Raw genomic sequence first — 22,597 nt, 5'->3', positions numbered from 1 at the left:
TGCCCAGGGAGGGGAAGGTTTTGGGGGGGACAAGAAGTGATCCAGACACTGAAATTTCTGGATGGTGGCAGAGTTACCAGATCTAAGCTAGTAATTAAGCTTAGAAGTGTCCATGCAGGTCCCCACATTTGTACCCTAAAGTTCAGAGTGGGGAAGGAACCTTAACACACTCCATTTACCTCTCACACTTGCAGTAAGAGATTCTGAGGCCAGAAGGGACCAATGTGATTCTCTAGTCTGACCTCCTGTACAACACAGACCAGAGAATTGTACCCAGCAATTGTTGCCTGCAGCCCATCACTTCTGGCTCAGCTAGAGTGGCTGTGTTACACAGTCACACCCATCCTGGATTTCAAGACATCAAAAGATGGAGAATCCACCATGTCCCTTGGTAATTTGCTCCAATGGTTAATCAGCCTGACTATCAAAAAAAAATCTTATTTCTAACCTGAATTTGCCTCACTTCAGCTTCCAGCCACTACAACTTGTTAGGCATTAGTCTGCAATATTACAAGGCTCTTTACTCAGAAATCTTTGTTCCACGTAGGTACTTCAAGATAGTGATCACCTTTCAATTGGTTGCGCTAAATGGATTGCGCTTCTTTGGTCTCTCACCATAAAGCAGGTTTTCCAGATCTCAAACCATTATTGCTACTCTTTTCTGAACCCTTTCTAAGGTATCACCCTCCTTTTTGACATGTGTCCAGCAAAGGACTGGACAGGATGCGCCTGTCAATGCCAGAGAGGTGATGCTGAGCCCCGAGAAATTTCTCATTCATCACTGGCACAAGAACAGATGTTAGGTCTCCAGCATGGCAGGTAACAGCCAAGCCTTACAGCCCTTTACAGCCATCATGGCTAACAGAGACAGTGACTAGTGGACTACTGGCTTCACTCCCTCCTGGATTTTGGACCAAGCATCTCTGCAGCTGCATAGCATGTTGCATGTTTTGGAAGCCACCAGCCGACCCAAGAAAACCCAACAAGCCTCTGTCATAAACAGATAGCTAAGGGTTAACGTCTCTTTCACCTGGAAAGAAGTATCTGAAGCACCTGACCAGAGGACCAATCAGGAAACAGGATTTTTTCAACGCTGGGTGGAGGGAAGTTTGTGTGTGAGTCCTTTGTTCTTGCTTCTTCTACCTGTATGCTCTCTCGGCTATGAGGAGTGATTTCTATTTCCTGCTTTCTAATCTTCTGTTTCAAAGTTGTGAGTACAAAGATCAGATAGTGATTTATATATTTTCTTTTGTATTTACATGTCTATAGTTGCTGGAGTGCTTTGAATTGTATTCTTTTTGAATAAGGCTGTTTATTCAATAGTCTTTTAAGCAAATGACCCTGTATGTTTCACCTTAATACAGAGAGACCATTTTTATGTATTTTTCTTTCTTTTTATATAAAGCTTTCTTTTTAAGACCTGTTGGAGTTTTTCTTTAGTGGGGAATTCCAGGGAATTGAGTCTGTACTCACCAGGGAATTGGTGGGAGGAAGAAGTCAGGGGGAAATCTGTGTGTGTGAGATTTACTAGCCTGACTTTGCATTCCCTCTGGGTGAGGGGGGAAGAGAGATTAACTCTCGGTACTTCTGTTTTCCAAGGCTGGGAACGGGGAGGGTGGAGTCCCTCTGTTTAGATTCACGGAGTTTGCTTCTGTGTATCTCTCCAGGAACACCTGGAGGGGGGAAGGGAAAAGGTTTATTTCCCTTTGTTGTGAGACTCAAGGGATTTGCGTCTTGGGGTCCCCAGGGAAGGTTTTTGGGGGGACCAGAGTGCCCCAAAACACTCTAATTTTTTGGGTGGCAGCTTTACCAGGTCCAAGCTGGTAACTAAGCTTGGAGGTTTTCATGCTAACCCCCATATTTTGGATGCTAAGGTCCAAATCTGGGACTAGGTTATTGACAGCCTCTCATCTCACTCGGATGTTTCCCAGTTCCGGATTCCATTGGAGCAGCCATTTGAAGTGTCCGTTGTTCTGTTGCAGCACTGTCTGCTGACACACGGGAGTCCAGGGAGTGCACTGGATATGGCAGCAGAATCTGTACTGCAGCAACGCTCTGGGCTTGATACTGGGACACCCATCCAGAGTGGGCCAGTAGCTTTGCAGGCAGAAGCCCACACAACAAAAACACTAACCCAGGAATCTATCTATGCCACAAAGCCTGTTGCCAATTCTGTCCACATATCTATTCAAAGGACACCATCATAGGACCTAATCACATCAGCCACACCATCTGGGGCTCGTTCACCTGCACATCTACCAATGTGATATATGCCATCATGTGCCAGCAATGCTCCTCTGCCATGTACATTGGCCAAACCGGACAGTCTCTACGCAAAAGAATTAGTGGACACAAATCAGACGTCAAGAATTATAACATTTAAAAACCAGTTGAAGAACACTTCAACCTCCCTGGTCACCCAATTACAGACCTAAAAGTCACAATTCTTCAACAAAATAAACTTCAAAAACAGACTCCAGCGAGAAACTGCAGAACTAGAATTAATTTGCAAACTGGACACCATCAGATTAGGCTTGAATAAAGACTGGGAGTGGACGGGTCATTACATAAATTAAAAACTATTTCCCCGTGCTATTTTTCCCCTACTGTTACTCACACCTTCTTGTCAACTGTTGGAAATAGGCCATCTTGATTATCACTACAAAAAGTTTTTTTCTCCTACTGATAACAGCCCACCTTAATAGATTTGTCTCATTAGAGTTGGTATGGCATCCCTCATCTTTTCATGTTCTCTGTGTATATATATCTTCCTACTGTATTTTCCACTCCATGCATCTGATGAAGTGGGTTTTAGCCCATGAAAGCTTATGCCCAAATAAATGTGTTAGTCTCTAAGGTGCCATAAGTACTCCTCATTCTTTCAGCCTCCTGAGTGACCTGCTTTATGCTGAGAACAGGGCATTACTAATTATCCTTAGCACAGTGCACGTTTCTAAAGCACTCAAGCTATGTGACATGCACTGTGTGTGCAGTTAGTAAACGTGCTGCAGACTGCTGTCACTTTCCCTGGGAGGGACCAGCCCCACAGAATGCCAAGAGATCAGGGATGGGCATTTGCCAGGGTGCAATTTTTAGACAAATCTTTGTTGCTCCTTTCAGCCCCACTTTGTCAAAGGGCTCCCTTTACATAGGTCTCCCAGCTCCTAGACAGCTACTCCAGAGTTCACTTTCTTCAGCCAGTAAAACTATTACTGAAATGGAGAAATAGCCCCCGTATCTAAAGGTGATCTGATCTTTATGGGATGTCTAATGGCCCAGCATTGTAGGTCCCCATTCTCTTGCTGCTGCTCATTGGTATATGAAGATTGGCACTAGGACAGGGAGTGCAGCAGAACATCACACTCATGGCCATATGTTTTCCCTGACAAAGGCTTGGTGTCTGACAGAGACTCTGGCTTCCCCAAACTTGTTGTTTTCCCTACAGATGACAGTAATTTTTTTCACTGCAGGAGGAAGGGGCATTCAAGGCATTTCCAGTGCCTACAGGAGCTCACGTGGGCAGTAATACCAGCCATCCTGTGGCATGTGACTGGAACCCTCTCCCCACATCCTGCACTTGATCACTGGAAATATACCACAAGTGCAGTTCAAGTCTGACAAGTGACTATATGGGCTAGTCTACACGACACAGGCTCTGCCCATGCAGCCATGCCCGCAGAGCATATGTCAACAGGAGGAATTTTTTGGCCCCTGTAGAAAGGCCACCTCCCCAAATGACGCTAGCTAAGCCAGCAGAGAGCTCGTCTGTGGGCACAGCTGTGTCTACACCGGGGTTCTGCCAGCAGAGCCTGTGGCTTGTGTGTGTCTTCACATCCCTCACCAACACAGCTGTGCTGACAAAACTGTAGTGTAGAGCTGGCCGAGAACAACAGCCCCTTCTTCTCCAGCAGAGCAGCTCCTCTTTTTCACAAGGCTTTTACTCCTGTTTGCTACCTCAGGTGAGGAACACACCTGTGTTCCCTAGTGAAGACAAGGGCACTGAGACCAGATATTCCAGTATGCACAGCTCAGCCTCGAGCCAGGACAGCAGGCTGTACTGCACATTGGGACTTGTGGGGTCCAGAGGCAGCACTTCCATATTCAGAGAGCAGGCTCCTCTGTTCTGTTCCATGGGATGCTGATAAGATGAGACCCCTCATGTCAGGAGCCTGGACCCTCCTCTGAGCTCTTGAGGTGTCCCTAAGGAATCACTTTTTGACCCTTTTGAACACAGGAAAAATTACCATAAAAACAGGCCAACCCAAGGACCCAGCCCCAGCCCTCATTTCTCACTTACCCCAGCGAGAGGAACTTCTCCAGGCCAGCGGTGCCCCGTGTCCTCAGCTCCTCCTGCTCCTGTGTGTGCAGGATCACCAAGAACACTAACTACTGCACTAGCCCTGGGAGATGCCTCTAAGCAGCCCACCTTTACCTGGCTCTCGGAGATATTGATGTGGGGCCTGTGGACATCCACAGGCCTGGGCTCAGTTGTGTGGAGCAGCCGAGAGAGCTGATCCACGATGCCCAGACCCCGTATGAGGTTTTCGCGCTGCAGAAGAGCCTTGATCCTCTCTACTTCCTCATCTTCCACTATCTCCTGGGGCCGCATGGAGTCAAACACCATCTGCTGCACCTTAGGACAGAAATACACCTCGAATTACAGCATGGTCTGGGGGGCTGGGCCACAGATTAACAGAGGGAGGAGAGCGACTGCGGCCACAAACTATGCTGGGGTCAGGAACAGGGCCTGGGCCACAAGTTCCAGTGTGGAGCAGGAAGAAGACTCTGGCCACAGACTCCAGGCAGGGGTAAGGGGGTGGGGGGGCCATAGACTTCCATGGGCTGACTGTTCCCAGCACAGGTCAGCAGCAGTACAAACTCCATGAAGACGAGCTCTGTCCTTGGCTGGGGTGGGAGACGTCAGTGCCCCCAGCTCTCCTTCTGGTGCCAGGTGGCTCCATCTGACCCGCCCCATGGAGCTGCATGCTGGTTGGAGCAGTGGTACCTTCCTGTCGCAGGTCCTGGCGCTGTTGTAGGTGAGGCGAGTGGGAGGAGCCTTGGCCTTGCTGCGGATGCGGGATTTCTCCCCAGCGGACTTTCCCTGCAGGTTCTCCTTTCGCTCCTTTTTCTTCTTCCCAGTAGTAACCTCTCGTTGCTCTTGCTTCAAGCGAATTTCCTCCAGCTGCTGCCTGGCACGAACCAACAATCTTGGTCACTGATGCTCAGTGTGAGATCTTGTGCCAAGCTGTGCTGACCCCAATGGAGGGGACATACAGCACAGCCAAGGGTTGCTATCAGGAGCAGGATCCGGGATGACAAATGTGCTGGGAAATGGCCCCGGGCTTTCAAAAGCTGTTACCATCCCCATAAGGAAATGCCCTTTGCACCAGGTTGTGCCACCTAGATAGGGTGGAGACGGGGCCTACTCAGATGCAGCAGGACGCATGCTATAAACCACTTCCAGAATCCATAAACAATGGACTCTGGCATGTCTCCCTCTCAGATCCAGAGGCAGGGCAGAGAGGTTATGTGGAGGACACAGTGCCTTCCCCATCCCCTGGCAATGGAGCCAGGGCTCCTCTCCTAGGCACTCCCCCACCCATAGCCCATGCTTTAGGCAGCAGCAGGTGTTCCCAGCAGAGAGACCAGCGGTGAACACTCTCTGCCCCATGGCATCCAATGAGGAGGGCTTTTCCACAGGAGCAATGTACCTGGCACACTCCTTTCTTGCCTTGGAAGCCACCGTCTCCTGGAAGAGGGAGCCACTGTGCTTGAAGAATGGCTCATACTTGTCTGTCTCGTGTGTGGGGTAAATGCGCCGGTACCCTCCCAGGTGCGTGTTCTCATACTTCTCCGCTTGGGCCAGCCAGGCCGCCTGGCTGCTCTCTAACTTCTCACGTCTGCCATCAGAAAATAAAGATGAAAGCAGGAGGAGCCATGGAGACACATCCCTGGAGACTGTTGTACAGGCAGCAGGCTGAGACAAGTTCCAGACGCTGCCCTGTCCAAGAGTCTAGCTGGCTTTTCTCCCCTTCCCTTCCCCTCCCGATCTGGGAACCCCGGCGTGCATTCACTGCACCAAGCCAATGCATCTCCCACTCGGGGTCGGTATCTCCTCCAGCTGGGCAGTACAGGCAAAGCAGGGAGGCTCAGAGCTCCTCTCACTGTCCCCACCCTTCTCAGCCAAGAGTACCAGTTCACAAGAGCTCAGGTGTCTCAGCTGGGCCTGCCACCTTTCATCCAGCTCTGAGCACTCCAGCCTGGGAGAGGGGGCAGCCCAGCCCCATGCAATGGGGTTGGAGCAGTTTTTATAGTGGAGGGGCTGAGAGCCCTTGAACATAACTGTAACCCCTGGATATGATGGAAACCACTTCAATCCAGGGGTGCAGCAGCTCCCCCAGCACCCTAGTTTGAGCACCTCTGGACCCAGGGGCAGCAGAGCACACCACAGGTCCAAGCTTTAGTTACCTAATGTAATTAATTGAAACTGGTGTGTGGGAGGGAGCTCCTGCCCACCCTGCCTCAATAGGCGGCCAATCCAAACTGGCCTCAACAGTTGTGCATTGGCTTTAGACGTGAGTAGACACGTCTGCACGAGTGGGCAAGGAGGCAATGCTGCTTTGTGGAGAAGTAGGATTGTCAACCCTCCAGGATTGGCTGGGAGTCTCCCGGAATCGGCATCAATCTCGCAGAGACTATTGAAAGCAATCTGGGAGATTTTAATAGGATATTTTAAGAAAATGACATTACATCATGTTGGGGTGGGGAGGAATATCTCCCTAAATAGCTTCAGTCAGAGTTGGCAACCCTATGAAGAAGTTGGAGTCTCAAAGCATTTGTGGGAAAAAGGCCACGTGTCACCAGGTAGGGTGCTCCAGGATGGCCAGGGAGGGCCTTGTGACCAAAGCAGATGCAACTGAATGGGAGAGGTAGGACTCAGCCCCGTCCCAGGCTGCTTACAGAGTCCCAGGAATCAGACACGTCCCACAGGCTGGGAGCCTCAATCATGGATCTCCCGTAGAATGATGAAAGTCTGGGCCCACTCCCCTTGTTACAGGTGACAATGTTCTCGACAGTGCCACAACCTCAGAGGGATTTCAAATGGCCACAAAGCAGCCTTTGGCCTCTCATGCTTGTTCCTCTGTTCTCTTCTCCCCAAAGGCCTGCAGCACTCCTCCTTGGGGGAAGCAGTACCTGGCTTCACGAGGTGGCTGGTGGGCCTGGAAGAGTCGCTCCTTCACCCGTCGCTTGTCCTCTTCCAGCACCTTCCTCTTGTCACAGGCTCGCAGGTTTATCAGCTTGATGGCGTCACAGAGCAAAGCGTCCTTCACCTCTCGGTCCAAGCGCGAGTCCGTGGTGAAACTGGGCGAGTGATTCACCTGCCAAGACAAGTGGCACATGCGCAGCTCTACAAATCTGCTGCAGGCAGCCAGATTGCAGCCTCAGACCCTTCTTTCCTCTCAGGCAGCCCCTTGTCCTACAGTTGCACTCTTTCCTACCATGGGAACAGCAGTAAGCATTGTGCTGCTGCGTGGGGTTGCTGCTGGCTGTTGCTGCTTTCCTGGCACAAACTGCCATCTAAAGATCAGCCACTGGCCTCTCACTGACCACCAAGGACACTGAGGAGGGCACATGCAGGTCTGACTGGTGCTGCGAGAGCCACGCAGCCCTGTGACTCAGGGAAGTCCCCGTTATTACCCCAGGAACTTGGGCAACATTTCCTTGTGCACTGGAGATTACTTGGCTATTTGCCTCCAGAGCTCCTCATTGAACGGAGAGCTGCAGAGATTGCAGGTGGCAGCATCAATCAAACTAAAACTGTCTGCAACTTGCCCCAGGTGTTAGTTCTACTTCTCTCCTTGGGCGACAAAAGCCCCCAACCATCTGCTGTGCAGAGGGGGAGAGTTCCAGGCCACCGGAGGGGTTTTCACTCACCTCCAGCAGCCAGGGTTTCAGCTTTCTGTCTAGCAGGATGTCAAAGCCCAGAATCTCAAAGCAGGCACAGCCAGTGATGTGGTTGGGGAAGCAGGTGCGGTAGTTGTGCTTCAGAACAGGGTGGGCTGAGATAAGGGTCTTTATAATGATGTCCTCAATGTCTTCCCAGAGTTCTGTTGTGTTGCAGCTGTTGTCCATCATCCAGGCATTCAAGGTAGACAGTTTCCTGTTTGGGGAACAAGGTGGTGATCAGACCTGTCCAAGTCAAAGTGCTTCTGCAGCAGTAGCAAGCAATGTCACCACACTGGCTCCATGGGTCAGAAAGGCATGGGGAACTCAGGGGACTGAGCCCTGGTGCTGTTTCTTACAAAGCCAGACAGCCCCAGAGGCACTCCAGATACAGGAGCCCCTGAGGGGGCAGTTCTGTGCTCAGAATTAACAAGCAAAGAGACAGTTGGCCTAGGAGCCCAAGACACTGACGCAGGTGACCTCCACCTGTGACCTTAAAAGAGAACGTTGACACGGGGTGAGCCTCTACAGCACGCTGCCCCAGTGAAGGAAGCATGCCAGCCCCATCAATAGGGCCTCCCAGCAGGAGGTGAATGAGGGGATCTGGTGGCATAGGCAGGATGGTACCTCTTACTGCCCATCATGTCGTCTCGGATGAAGTTTTCATTATGTTTGTTGACAGCATAGTTGGTTAGGTGCATGCAGATATCATCCTGAGAGAGGGACAGCAAGAGACCTTCACACTCAATCTCCAAGTGCCAGTGAGAGACAAAAGGCCCCAGATGCCCAGCAATGCTTAGCCTTCTATCCAGCAACTGCTGTTCACCTCTACCCCAGCACCACCACCTCCTCCCCTCCCCAAGGCCATTCCTTCACCCCAGGCCTAAATTCTTCGCCCCTTCACTCTGAGATGCCTGATTTCAGGTCAGCATCAAAACCACACAAACCTATGAACAGGTGGTATGGGCCCGCTGTGGCTGAAATCTGCTCGGTGCAGCAGCAGCCAGCTGGTCCTGGACGCATCTCTCAGATTGTCCACCCCAGCACAAATTAGAGCTGCATGGAGACTGGTGTCATCTAAGCCGCTGGCAATGGCTTCTGAGGAACCATCTGCCAAAATCAGTACTTGGTCCTGCTAGTGAAGGCCGGGGGCTGGAATCAATGACCCTTCAGGGTCCCTTCCAGTTCTAGGAGACAGGTATATCTCCATTTATTATTTCTCCCTTTCCCTTCCCATCTCCCCATTCTCCATTTGGCCTCCTGCCATCTCTGGATGCTGCCAGGGGAATAATCACCCTGCTCCCTGTTCTGCCCCTGAAGCCTGGGCAAAGCAGGGAGCAGAGCAGACCGGAGGGAATGGGGGCTGTGCACCGGGGGGATCCTGGAGCTCCTGAAATAACCATCCTGACATGGAGCAAAAGGAATGGGGGAAAGGCAGAACAGAGCAGGAAGCAGAGGAGAGAGAAGAAGAGAACGAGGCCCTGACTTCCCAGTGTCTGCGTGCCCTTAGGACAAGTGTGTGTTAATCCTATTGACGCTACGCCAGTTGCTTGGAAATGTCCCTTCTTTACCAGGTTGCTGCTGCTGGGCTCGATGTACCTCATGGTGGCAAACCGGGCCAGCCCTTCCTCATAGACAAAAATCTTCAGGGGGTCACAGGATGTGACCAGGACGTAGATTCGCAGGTCAAATTTGAAGCCATCAATAAGGAAGGGCTGTGAGAGAAAAGGGAGGAGTGCCCGTGAGATACAATAGCATTGCTAACTGCATGGCTCAGGCTCTGCATTCCCAGCTGGGAAGAAGTGCTGAGGGCAGACTGAGGATGGCCCTGCTGGGAGGTGGCAACCTCAATGCTGCTGGCTGAGCTTTCACAGTGGCAGGCTGGCAGGAGTGGGGCACAGGACACCGGAAGGACATGGGAGGCCAGCTCACACCTTTTTTCCAGGACAGTGGGAGCCCTGTTACCTTGGATATGTACTGCTGGCAGATCAGGTGCTCCCCGTGTTTAATCTCCTTTGGGTTGCGGGTTAGGAAGATGCCCCTCCCCTGGCAGCCACTGTCTGGCTTGCAGATGTACGTCCTGTTTTTCCTCATGCGCCCGTAGGCCTGGAAATCTCCATAGCTATGTAATGAAGAAGCAGTGACTGTTAGAGCTGCAGGACTCATGGCTGTTTGGAGCACTGCATGCTGGGCCATGCAGGGCTCAGCACTGGTGGGGCAGCCAGAAGAGCAGTCCTGCACCACACTGGGCTACTCCTGAAGAACATTATTTATCACTGTCTCATCACAGCCTGGGGGAGAAAGCCTTTACGGCTCTCAGCACCGCCTCCGCCACAGAGAAAGGGTAACAGAACAGCAGCTGCTGCCTAGTCAGGACCCAGCAAGGTTTTAGCTCTACTACTGTGGAGGGAGCAGGGGGAAAGTAACCAACCCTGGCCACAAAGGAGAATGAAACAATAAACTACAACTGCAGCTTTCATGCGGGCTCTCCTGAAAACACATTTGCCAAACTGGACAGAGATGGATGTGACAGGAGGCCGGAGGCCCAGGCCAGGGTGTTCTGACCTGGGGCATAGCCAGGACAGGGATGGACGAGAGAGGAGGCCGGAGGCCCAGGCCAGGGTGCTTTGACCTGGGGCATAGCCAGGACAGGGATGGACATGAGAGGAGGCCGGAGGCCCAGGCCAGGGTGCTCTGACCTGGGGCATAGCCAGGACAGGGATGGACGAGAGAGGAGGCCGGAGGCCCAGGCCAGGGTGCTTTGACCTGGGGCATAGCCAGGACAGGGATGGACATGAGAGGAGGCCGGAGGCCCAGGCCAGGGTGCTCTGACCTGGGGCATAGCCAGGACAGGGATGGACATGAGAGGAGGCCAGAGATGGCCTAATCTCCAACAGTGCTGCACACTGATTGGTTCCAATGCCAGCTGCTGGGCACTTCAATTTTGAAAGTCAGGCCACTTATTTAGATGCCTAAATATGAAGCTAGGAGTGTGCTTCAGGCCCCAGTTTGAACGCCCTGTCCACAGGTTATTGATCCCTCTGCCTGTGAACTGATGCCTCACCACATGCTGCTGTGATCCCTTCTAGCCCTCTTCTGGATTGTGTGCTGAAAGCCTCCCGCCCCTGCAAAGGACAAAGCCAAGGGTGCTTGTGTGCTGGGAGGCAGCCAGCTGAGACCATGGCACCACGGCAGACACATGGCTAGCAATGAGCCTTGCGCTCCACCCAGGAGCGGCCAGGTCCTGCACACCACCCTGAAGGATCCCTCCAGCTGACCAAGGAGGGGTGCTCATGGACTGTCAGGGGAAATCCCACAGAATCACAGAAGTCAGAAACAAAAACGACCTTTTAGGATCATCCCTCTGCACACTGAGGGCCAGGGCAGGATTCCTTTGCAGTCTATTTCCTGAGGCTTAGTCCAATTCAGATTTAAATCCCTCTAGGGATGGGGCTCCTACCCCTTCCGTGAGGAGAACGATTCCACAACCTAATACAGTGTGATTACAATCCGAGATCTGGGACTCTTTAAATATAGAGCCCCATCGTCTTACATTCCAAGGAAGGCTACTGAGGCCCAGTCAGCAGCGGATCCTCCAGAAAGCACCTTCCCCATGGAAGCTAAGTCCAGTGGTTCCCACTACTCTGACCTCCCTTCCCTGCAGACAGCATCCATCTGTCCTGCTGCTGCTGGCTGGCAGTGCTGGTCACTCACTCAGCAGGCAGGCACCAGGTGCGGGGGAAGATGTTGTACTCTTTGGGGAAGAGTTTGAGCATGCGGTTGAGGTTGCGGGCCAGCAGGTCCTTCCGGCAGATCTCTGTCATCCCCGGGAAATGGTTGATTTTCTGAAACAATGTGTAGCAGAAAGGAGAAGTCGGCAAAAGGAGCAGAAGTGATAACCCTCCAGAGCCAATGTGAGTCAGTTCAGGGAAGAACAGGACAGGAAGACAGCTGCTCTGCTAGGTGTGCTTGCTCTGAGCCCCATCAGTGGGAGATGAGTTCACTCTTCTCTCAAACCTGTGGCTTCCCCTCTCCAAGAACAGCATGATTCACGGAGAGGAGCAGCTGATGAACAAGAACCATGTGCTGAACAAGGACTCAGCAACAGAGAGGATGGCAGCTCTCCAGCTGTCCTTCAACCTGTGGCTGATGGCTCCACCTCAGGGGTACTAATGGGGTAAAGGCTCAGAGTGCTGCAGGGATCCTGCTCTCCCTGGTACAGACATTGACAGGCTGTGGGGATTGTCCCATAGGTAACAGAAGAGTAGCACCGATGCTGACCTTGGATACTCTACTTCACGGCACCGCATGACATCCAACCAACTCCTCCCTTCCTCGTCCTTGCCTGAGCAACTCCCACTCGCGGCCTGTCCATGGAGGGGTCTTTACCTGAAACCTCTTCATTTCCATGACGCGCTCCAGAGAGACCGAGCAGTCAGTCCAGTACACCGTCCACTCCTCATCCTCCCCCACTTCTTTTAGACCACAGTGTCGGGCAGCACGCCTCACTGTAGCAAAGCAAGCACATGGCAAGAGGCATCTCCAAGTGGGATCGGGAGATGGGCCCCAAGCGTTCACACATCTCTCAGCTGAAGTAGATGGGAAGAGACAGGCAAAGGAAAGAACACCCCAGGACTTCCACCTACACCTCCAAAGGGGAGAAAGACCCGGTGGGATCCTGGGGAAAGCAGCAGGAACATACACCTCCCTTAGCTGAACTGTCCACTGGATCTCACTCCTGGACTAATGAAATATGTCAACCCTGGAAGCGCATTTGTCTGGCGGTCCCAGGAAAGGGGCAGGGGCCTGACCCCAGCTCTTTGGAGATACCCAGTTCACCTCAGCTTCTTAGAAGGTGCCCATCATCATAGTATCTGGCAGCTCCCGGGGGGAGGTATCCAGTGTCCATCATTCCATCTAGAAACTCTGTGGTCTCTCCACAGCAGATGAGACTGTAACTTTCAGTATAGCAATTGTGCTCCATAATATGGAACTTGTGTATAATTGGCATTAACCAATACCTGCCAATAGCCACCTGGACAGAGATGCTGTCACATGTATTCTAATATCGCTCCCTCCCACAGAGAGGAGTAAGGTGAGAATCCTAAACCACCTGCCCAAAGTTCATTCCTGGAGGCATTGGCAGGAGGGGAGGGGTCTCCTGCAGAGATCCAGCCCAGGCAAGTAATATATGCAAATCACTGCCATCCCAGGCTGCTCAGTGTCCTACTGTAAGTGAAAGGAGTGCATAGTTTTCAGTGCACGAGTGTCAACACTGCAAACACCTGCCTCACAACTGGCAGTACCTGAGCCCCTGTTGCCAATCTTGATAGAGAATGTGCTATGGAGACTAAACTCCCTTCTCATCCCTAGAGGGGTGAGGCTCTCCAGACCAGGGGTGAGTGAGACGCACTGGCAGGGGCAGTGTGGGTGGGAAGCTCCCAGTGCTGTGACCAGAGCTGCACCCACTAAGTGCAGAGAGAGCTTCAGCCCAAAGTCTGGGCAAGCTGGCCCAGGGCAAAAGTCACCTCCAAAACAGCAATCAATCCATTAAAGCCATTGCACAGCCCAAACCCAGTGCTAACAGCCTTCTCCAGCCAGGTGTGGGGGCTCCACAGCACTTGCCACAGTGAGATATGGTCTGAACAGGAGTCCTGGCTTGCCTTCAACTCACCGCTCTCATACTTGCAGTTGGTCAGGTTGATAGACAGCAGCCTGGAATGGAGAGAGAGGAGAAAGCAGTGGCTCAGCGCAGACATGCCCTGGTTACCAGAGTGGGCAGGCTGCAGGGAGCTATTCCTAGCCAGCTTTACTGAAGGGCCCTGTCATAAACAGATAAGAAAAGTTAATAGAACAGAAGTGCTTCATATCTCTTTGCCTGGAAAGGGTTAACAAGAACAGTGAGCCTGGCTGTCACCTGACCGGAGGGCCAATCAGAGGACAGGATACTTTCAAATCTTGAGGGAGGGAAGTTTTTGCGTGTGCTGTTAGTGTTTGGTTGTTGTTCACTCTGGGGGCTCAGAGGGACCAGACATGCAACCAGGTTTCTCTTCAATCTCTCCAATACAGGCTCTTATAAGGTCAGACTAGTGAGTACTAGGTAGATAAGGCGAGTTAGGCTTATGGTTGTTTTCTTTATTTGCAAATGTGTATTTGGCTGGAAGAAGTTCAAATTTGTATTTTGCTGAAAGGATTTTAATTTGTACTTGTATACTTAGGCTGGGAGGGTGTTCCCAGCGTCTATAGCTGAAAGACCCAGTACATATTCCATCTTCAATTTACAAGATCATTTTTACTGTTTTTCTTTCTTTAATTAAAAGCTTTTCTTGTTTAAGAACCTAATTGTTTTTTTTAATTCTGGTGAGATCCCAGGGGACTGGGTCTGGATTCACCAGGGAATTGGTGGGGAGAAAGGAGGGAAGAGGGAGAGAGAGGCTGATTTCTCTCTGTGCCAGGATTACTTTCTCTCAGGAAGAATCTGGGAGGGGAAGAGAGAAGGAGGGGGGAAGGCGCATTTTCCTCTCTGTTTCAGGATTCAAGGGGTTTGAATCACAGTGATCTTCCAGGGTAACCCAGGGAGGGGAAGCCTGGGAGGGGCAACAGTGAGGGAAAGGGTTTACTTTCCTTGTGTTGAGATCCAGAGGATCTGGGTCTTGGAGGTCCCCAGGCAAGGTTTTTTGGGGGACCAGAGTGTACCGGGCACTGGATTTCCTGGTTGGTGGCAACGCTACAGGTTCTAAGCTGGTAACTGAGCTTAGAGGAATTCATGCTGGTACTCCATCTTTTGGACGCTAAGGTTCAGAGTGGGGAATTGTACCATGACAGGCCCCATCCCTTGTCCTCCTAGGCTGGGCAGCCCCTGTGCTGCCATTAGATGGCAGCTCCCAGGCCAGCTAGGATGATAGAACTAAAGAAACATTTTGCAGATTTTGTTTTGTGAATTCTAGATCCCAGAGACATGATGTCATCACAGCCCAAACTTCCCTACTATGTGCATTTGGTTTCCCATACACAGCGACTTGTGCAACCATGGTGACTGAACAATGTCTATCTGCACAGGAGCACTCAACAAACCTGCTCTGGTCCCAGCACAGGGCGGACAGGCCTGGAGCAAGGAATGGAAGGTGGATTCCCATTTGGAATTTCTCATTAGGGGAATCTGAGTGACTCGAGATTCCTTCTCTGATTTTGAACATCCTCCAAATACCCTAATAAGTTCCAGGCCCCAAAATTCAGAGCTGCCCATTATTCATTCTACTTTTGTCTGACCTTTTTTGAAGGGTGTTTGATGGTAAGTGGCTGAGACCTGGCACACATGTTCTCCCTGGCCACTACTCACCAAATGCTTGTTTTTCATATGAATAAACAAGCTAACTGAACATTTCTGACAAGGGATAATATCTGTTTCTCCCTTTGCATTTGAGGACAGAAGTTCTAGAATAAATTAGGTAAAAATTGTTCCCTGATGCCCCAGTGGTAATGCCCAAACTTTGCCCACTTCAGACTCAGATTTTCAGAACTGCTTGTGCAAAAACACATCGGCATAATTCATGCGTACCAATTGTCAGTCAAGCAGGTAACTGGTTAGTTGTTCATACACTTCTGTGTGCACCATTTTTGCAATCTGGCCTTTGATGTGCATAAAATAGAGCAGATTGCAACTGCCCTCATCTTCAGCATAGAGGTGGCAGCCAGAGCCTTGACAGGTCACAACATGCATGCAATGGTCCATCCAGAGCTGACTGGATGCAGATCCATCACACAGGCTTCCCAAAGAAGGAAACAACAATTCCCATCAACCCCCTCCCACTGCACTTCCCTTTCCCCTAGGCAGGTCCTGAACCAGGATGTTGCCAGGTTCTGTTTTGGGAATGGGAGCTGCACAGCAGCAGGAGAGAAGCCCCAGACTCTGTGGACAGAGACGTGTGTGGAACAGTCAGACTGCCAGATGATACACCTGTGTGCAGGTCTGTATGGTACTCATGGAGGAACAGCAGCTGGGCAGGAACCCAGGGCACTGGAGCCCCAGTAAGAGCCACTAACTGAGCTTGACTTGGAACCCTGCAAACACCTATTTGACTGGAACAGAGACTGGACTCTAGGGGGCACCCCACAGGCATTAAGTTGGAGTCATGAATCAGCATTCATGATGCACTCCCCGTCAGTACCCAGCCCAAGCCAGGGAAGCTAATGATCCAATCAGTGGCCCAAACTGATGATGAGTGCTGGTCATGGGCCACCTGAGACATGTTGTGCATATGCTAAGAAGAAGATAGAAATGTGGGGTTGGAGCCAACCTCAAACAGTCATCTAGTCCAACCCCTTGTGCTGAGGCAGGACCAAGTAAACTTAGACCAGCCCTGACAGGTGTTTGTCCAACCTGCTCTTCAAAGCCTCCAGTGATGGAGATTCTACAACCTCCCTTGGAAGCCTGATCTGGAGCTTAACTACCCTTATAGTTAGAAAGTTTTTCCTAATATCTACCATAAATCTCCCTGGCTGCAGATTAAGCCCATTATTTCTTGTCCTATCTCCAGTGAACATGGAGAACAATTGATCATCATCCTCTTTATAACAGCTCTTAACATAATTGAAGCCTGTGATCAGATCCCCCCCCCCCCCCACACACACTCTCTCTCTCTCCTTTTCTCAGGACTAAACATACATTGTTTAACCTTTCCCCATAGGTCAGTTTTTCTAAACCTTTTATCACTTTTGTTGCTCTCCTGTGGAGTCATTCCAACTTGTCCACTTCTTTCTTAATGTTTGGGGCCCAGAACTGGACACAGTGCTCCAGCTGAGGCCTCAACAGTGCTGAGCAGAGAAAGTGAACTAACATAAACTAACTGCTGCACACAATTACCTCGTGTGTCTTACTGTCATACTGATGAGTCTTGACGCCTGACTGGACAGCCCCAGGGCCCAAACAAGACCCGCTACCAGACACTTTGCATTCTAATGGCCCAAGTCTCTATAGATAGCGTATCTGCAAACTTTCCTGCCAGCCCTAGAAACATACCCTTTCACATTAGCCATCTCGGACCACCAGGGCTAGTGCCTACAAGGCCCAGATGCTGAAGTATCTACAGTGTTTGCCTCTGAGCTGTGGTACATCTGGCACCCGACTGGAAGCCTAGGGGTGTGGGGCACTGGGCAGCCACAGTAATGACACCTGAAAAGGTAACATTCTCAGCATGTCACATTCCAGCCTGAGATAAGGGGCCTTTGAGTGCCCCTGAAACAGTCAATCAAAACGCAATGGGCAGCTGGCCACACAGCCTCTGATGGCTCCTCTTTGGGTTCAGTGGGACAGTGAGGTCTGGTAGGCCTAGACGACAGCCTGAGGAACACAAGAAAGTGCAACCAGAACACAAGAAATGCAATGAACAGGGGAATCTAGAGTAGTAGAGAGGTTATTTTATTTGGCACTGGTGCCACCGCTGCTGGAATCCGGTGTCTGGTTCTGGTGCTCACAAGTCAAGAAGGATGGTGATAAAGTGGAGGGTTCAGAAAAGAGCCACAAAAATTATTAGAAGATTAGCCAACCTGCCTTCTCGTGATAGACTCAAGGAGCTCAGTCTATTCAGCTTAACAAAGAGAAGGTTAAGGGGTGACTGGATTGTAGTCTGTACGTACCTACATGAGGAACAAATATTTGATAATGGACTCTTCAATCTAGCAGAGAAATGTATGACACAATCCAAACGGGGCTGGAAGTTGAAGCTAGACAATTTCAGACTGGAAATAAGGCATAAAGTTTTTAACAGTGAGGGTAACTATAGGCTATATATTATATTCACCTCAGAATATTAGCCTTTTCCACAATTGCATCACATTGTTGATCATAACATGAATATGAGTCAATAATGGGATGTGATTGAGAAAAAGGCTAATATTGTTCTGGGGTGTATTAACAGGAGTGTCGTATGTAAGACACAGGAGGTAACTGTGAGGCCTCAGCTGGAGTCCTGTATCCAATTCTGGGCCCACACTTCAGAAAAGATGTGGAGAAACTGGAGAGAGTCCAGAGGAAAGCAACAAAATATATAAAAGGGTTAGAAAACCTGACCTATTAAAGATATGGTTAAAAACCCTGGGCTTGTTAAGTCTTGAGAAAAGATGCTGGGGCGGAGGGGGAGGCTGTTAAGTCTTCAGCTAAGGTAAGGGCTATTATAAAGAGGATGGAGAGCAGTTGTTCTTCATGTTCACTGAAGGTGGACAAGAAGTCTGCAGGGAGGGAGATTTAAGTTAGATATTAGGGAAAACTCTAAAGGGAGTTGCGCTCTGGACTAGGTTCCCAGGGCAGTTGTGGAATCGCATCATTGGAGGTTTTAAGAACAGGTTGGACAAACACCTGTCAGGATGGTCCATGTTTGCTTGCTCTTCCATCAGTGCAGGGGGCTGGGCTTGATGACCTCTCAAGGTCCCTTCCAGTCCCACAGTTCTATGATTAATCATTGGCACAAATTACCAAGGTCATGGCAATTTTTCAGTCCAGACAGGGTGTTTTTCAGAAAGCTCAGCTCTAGGAATCATTTGGGGGCAGGTCTCTGGCTTGTGCAGTGCAGGAGGGCAGACCAGATTATCAGTGCCCCCTTTTGTCCTTGAAATCCATGAACCTATAAAACCAGCTCCATGAAGGTTGGGAACATCAGCACCAACAGGGACTAGCTGCCTCAGGGCATCACTAGTGAGTGACAGAGCCACGGCCTATGAGTCACTGGTCTGAACCAGCGCAACTCTGCAGGGGTTATAGACTGCTTCCATCTAGGATCTGTTCAGTGGCTCTAATGATGAGTTAAGGGGGCAGTTTCAGCTCCAGCTCCCTCATCGCAAACTCACTCCCTGCAACTAAGCAGAGAGGCAAAAAGCTGAATGGCTGAAATGACACTGAGACGAGGGTCCCCCGGATTAGTGTCAGCTGTGCTGGCCAGGCAGTGCAGAGAGTAGGCTGACCCTGCTACTGCCTCAAAGATAAATGGAGGGTTTCGGTCACCAACATCTTGCACCTGCACTAAATCCACACTGTATCTTTAAACCAGAGTTCATGGCTACATGCAAATTAGTTACAAATATGTAAATCCTTGCATTAAATCTGCATAAAGTGTCATATGGGCTGTGCAGAACAGGGCAGCTCTGCCCCACCCCTCCGTCATTGAAACCACTGCTGCTTTTGCTAGCACAGAGGCAGCCCATGCTCAGCCTTAGGATTGGAGTGGTGGGTGTGAACCCACGGCTGGCTGCAGCATGTATGACTTGGATTGGAGCAGCGCTGAGAGGTCCATTCCAGGACTGGGGCTGCATTGGGCTGGGTGCCTGGAGCCAGGGTTTCAATCCAACTAGACAAGGCAGACAGGCAGGGCGAGCATCACGCCGAGACATAGAGACTCAGTGACTCACCCAAGGTCACCCAAAGGGTATGCAGCAGAGCAGGGAATTGAAGGCAGATTTCCTGAGTGCCAGTGCCCTCTTCAACCACAAAGCCACCCTCTGAGCCCTGGACAGCCCTGTTCCTGCAACAGCAACCTCCTCCCTCACCTCTGTCTTCTCATGCAGGGGTGCACAAGTCTCTCCACAGGCTTCTGCTGAACTCACTTGCCCTGGTTGCAGTTGCAGGCCAGCTGGAATTGGGTGGGGGTGAGCAGAGGAGACAAAGGAGGACTGGGGGAAGGGGGCCTGGGGTGGGCTCAAGGCGGATCGTGGGCAGGGGCTGCAGTGGGCCCAAGGCGGGCCATGGGCAGGGGAGGTGAAGGCTGGCCATGGACAGAGACTGTGGTGGGCCCAATGAGGGCCATGGGCTCTCTCAGGGTTTGGCCTGGACCCAAACAGAAAGGGATTCAGTGGAGTCTGAAGATGGAGTTGCTGGTTGCACTCCACAGCATTTTCAATGGAGTCTACAAATCCCAGCCAGGCTCATCATCGACTCCAGCCCTCACAGCTCCACCACGCACAAGCACACAGGGCTGCTTCAATCACAGCCAGAGCCTCACGCAGCAGCAGCTCCTGGATTCATTACAGCAGCCTGTCAAAGGCTGCCAGAGCCCATATCATTCAGCACCAACTGCCCCATATACACCTTCCCGCCTCCTGACCCAAGTGGCAGATTAGCCACAGCAGAACCAGCACCATGCAGAAACAGGATCTGTCATAGCAACACACACCACGCTCCTGGGAGCCAGGGGATGTAACATTAGACAAAGGGGAAAACTGAGCCACAAAACAGTAAAGGCCACAGCAAGTCATCAGCAGAACCAGGAACAGAACCCAAGAGTCCGGCCTCCCAATTGCATGATCTAACTGGTAGATCAATGGACAAGCTAATTAAAACAATGGATGAATTTTTTTCCCTATCAGCCTCCATGTTCTAATAAATCTGTAAATTGCAAGACCTGGCTTCCCCATGGAGCACATGCATGCATCTGACGAAGTGGGTATTCACCCACGAAAGCTCATGCTCCAAAACTTCTGTTAGTCTATAAGATGCCACAGGACTTTTTGCTGCTTTCACATGCTAACTGGCTCTCGGAGCCTTTTCATGGAGCTAAAAGGGGCTGAATGAGAGTCAAGACCAGCATTGTGGTCTTGATTCACGGATACCACACACAACAGACTCAGGGAGGAGTCCTGCCTCAGTAGCTCTTCCAGAGAGGAGTCCAATCTCGGTAGCTCTTGGAGCGAGTGGTCCGGCCTGGCCATCAAACACCTTGATTGACAGCTGATGGTTGAAACAATCTTCAAACAGACCCTCCTACTGTATCAAGAAGTCAGCCAATGCAGGGGCATCAGCATCAGAAGCTGACCAATCACGTCCCAAGTGGGAATCAGAGCCAGGAGTGCAACTGGTGGTTGGGGTCGCGTGAGCTGGGGGTACTGGGTTTGGATGGAGGCAGCTGTGAAGGGGCAGGACAGTATCTCTGGAGAGCTGCAATGCCCATGGTATCTCAGGAGAAAAGTAGCCTTTAAATGGACTCCCTGGAGCCAGGGAAGCTACAGTAAATTCTCATAGAGACTGAACCTAAGAAGAAAGTTCTGAAAGTGAGCAGCGAAGTGGCAGTGATACTAAGAGGGTAATAGGGGTCTCCCTGAATCCACATGGCCTTAGAGCACAGAGAACAGCACTGCTGCGTCCAGAGAGGTGGCTCAGAAGTAGCCCAGGTTAAGTGCCAGCCATGTGACAGCCTCAGCTTCCATCATCTGGTGAAATGAGTCATCCTGCACCTAGGAAACCCGAGTCTGTAACAAATCTGTGGCTAAGCAGGACTCACAGTTGTCATTTTGCTGCTCACCATGAACAATCAGAACTTTGCAGTGACAGAGCTAAGATCTTCCAGGTTCAAAAGCCCAGCCCCTCACCACTCAGGCTACAGGAGAATCCCCATCAGCTGTCAGCAGTACTGGGCTCATGACACATGGCTGAACAGTTCTAATGCCATCCAGAAGAAGGCAGCAGTGCCCCCCACATACACATGCCTGCCCACTGAAATGCTAAACTTCTTTCCCCAAATCCAGCTGCAATGGAGCCATTATAGCTTTGAGAGAAATCAGCCCAAGCGTTATAAACCCTATAGCCTGAAGCTCTTGATAGTAGGGAGCTCGCTACTGACCCCTATTGATGAACAGGGAGAAGAGCAACCTAGAGCGGGTTTGGAATGCAGGATGGATGGATGGAGGTATCATAGGGAAGGGAGCTCTCTGCTGGCATCTGTCCAAGGGGCCAGGACTCATTTCCATTTCTGGTATGTGATTGTTACGATCATTCTGGGCAAAAGTTCAGTACAGTTTTAAGTTTGGGGCTGATGAAACTTTATTAGCCCCGTGGGGAAAATAAAGGATCACAGAACTGAATCCAGTGTATGTGGGATGGCAGCCTGGCATGCTAGGGTGCAAGAGCTCTGTAACAACTCCCGCAGGAAAGGATCTGCTTGGTAGTGAGGGTTGTTTTAGGTTCCTATAGGCCAATGATTTCTTTGTGAAGATTTAGTACAGGGCTAGGGGATCTTTCAAGACGGTAGATAGCCTGGAGGCAGGAGGCCATGCAGAGGCAGATTGGGCTGAAGCTGCAGACAGCAGAGGGATTCCAGTGAGGGTGTCTCTACCCGGCACGTCAGCTCTTACGGGCTACATCACTGGATATTCTTAAGAGCAGGTTAGACAAACACCTATCAGGGATCGTCTAGATCAGAGGTGGCCAATCTGTGGCTCCAGAGCCACATGCGTCTCTTCAGAAGTTAATATGCGGTTCCTTGTATAGACACTGACTCTGGCCTGGAGCTACAGGCACCAACTTTCCAACGTGCCAGGAGGTGCTCACTGCTCAACCGCTGGCTCTGCCACACAGGGCTGGCTCCAGCATTTTTTGCCACCCCATGTGGCAAAGAAACACACACCAACACCCGATTGAACTGCCGCTGAATTCAAGGAGAGGGAGTGAAAGGCCCCTGCTGAACTGCCGAAGTCCCCAGACATGCTGCCCCTTTCTATTGGCCACGGCAGGTACCTGTACTTGCTCAGCCTGTAGTTGAACAGCTCCTGACCACTGTCCAGGCTGCCTGTGTATGGCTTCTTGAGCCATGGCATTAAGAGGTAGGCTGGGTCCCCCAGGATAACGACAGGCATTTCAACATCCCCAACTGTTATTTTCTGGTCCGGGAAG

The 22,597-nt window shown here is 50.9% G+C and overlaps 1 protein-coding gene across 3 annotated transcripts; it reads right to left on the bottom strand.

The window, feature by feature from the left end:
- Nucleotides 1-2,814: 2,814 nt before the first annotated feature.
- LOC115636095 (tubulin polyglutamylase TTLL13-like) lies at nucleotides 2,815-13,806 on the bottom strand. 3 transcript variants are annotated; one of them, XM_030535792.1, is made up of 12 exons: nucleotides 13,619-13,805; nucleotides 12,334-12,452; nucleotides 11,659-11,789; nucleotides 9,910-10,066; nucleotides 9,516-9,659; nucleotides 8,572-8,657; nucleotides 7,936-8,161; nucleotides 7,195-7,379; nucleotides 5,712-5,900; nucleotides 5,006-5,189; nucleotides 4,433-4,633; nucleotides 2,815-4,221 (listed from the first exon to the last, which is right to left on the bottom strand). In XM_030535792.1, the coding sequence occupies exons 1-12, from the start codon at nucleotides 13,701-13,703 to the stop codon at nucleotides 4,201-4,203; spliced, it is 1,728 nt and encodes a 575-aa protein (XP_030391652.1). In that variant the 5' UTR covers nucleotides 13,704-13,805; the 3' UTR covers nucleotides 2,815-4,200. The 3 variants fall into 3 exon arrangements, with proteins under 3 accessions (XP_030391652.1, XP_030391651.1, XP_030391653.1); XM_030535791.1 differs by having other exon boundaries at nucleotides 2,815-4,633; nucleotides 13,619-13,806; XM_030535793.1 differs by lacking the exons at nucleotides 11,659-11,789; nucleotides 12,334-12,452; nucleotides 13,619-13,805 and adding an exon at nucleotides 11,498-11,640 and having other exon boundaries at nucleotides 2,815-4,633.
- Between the last annotated feature and the right edge of the window lie 8,791 nt (nucleotides 13,807-22,597).

This window comes from Gopherus evgoodei, chromosome 16, assembly GCF_007399415.2.
Source record: "Gopherus evgoodei ecotype Sinaloan lineage chromosome 16, rGopEvg1_v1.p, whole genome shotgun sequence".
NCBI lineage: Eukaryota > Metazoa > Chordata > Testudines > Testudinidae > Gopherus > Gopherus evgoodei.
The sequence above is the reverse complement of the archived record's forward strand: the minus strand, read 5'-3'. Positions and strand labels throughout refer to the sequence as shown.

Coding starts and splice junctions, on each gene's coding strand:
- LOC115636095 (XM_030535791.1), bottom strand. CDS start 13,703: ATGTCTGCGCTGAGCCACTGCTTTCTCCTCTCTCTCCATTCCAGGCTG. Junction 8,658..9,515: donor AGCCCAGCAGCAGCAACCTG/GTAAAGAAGGGA, acceptor TCCCTCTCTCAG/GATGATATCTGCATGCACCT. Junction 4,634..5,005: donor CCAGGACCTGCGACAGGAAG/GTACCACTGCTC, acceptor TTCTGTCCTAAG/GTGCAGCAGATGGTGTTTGA.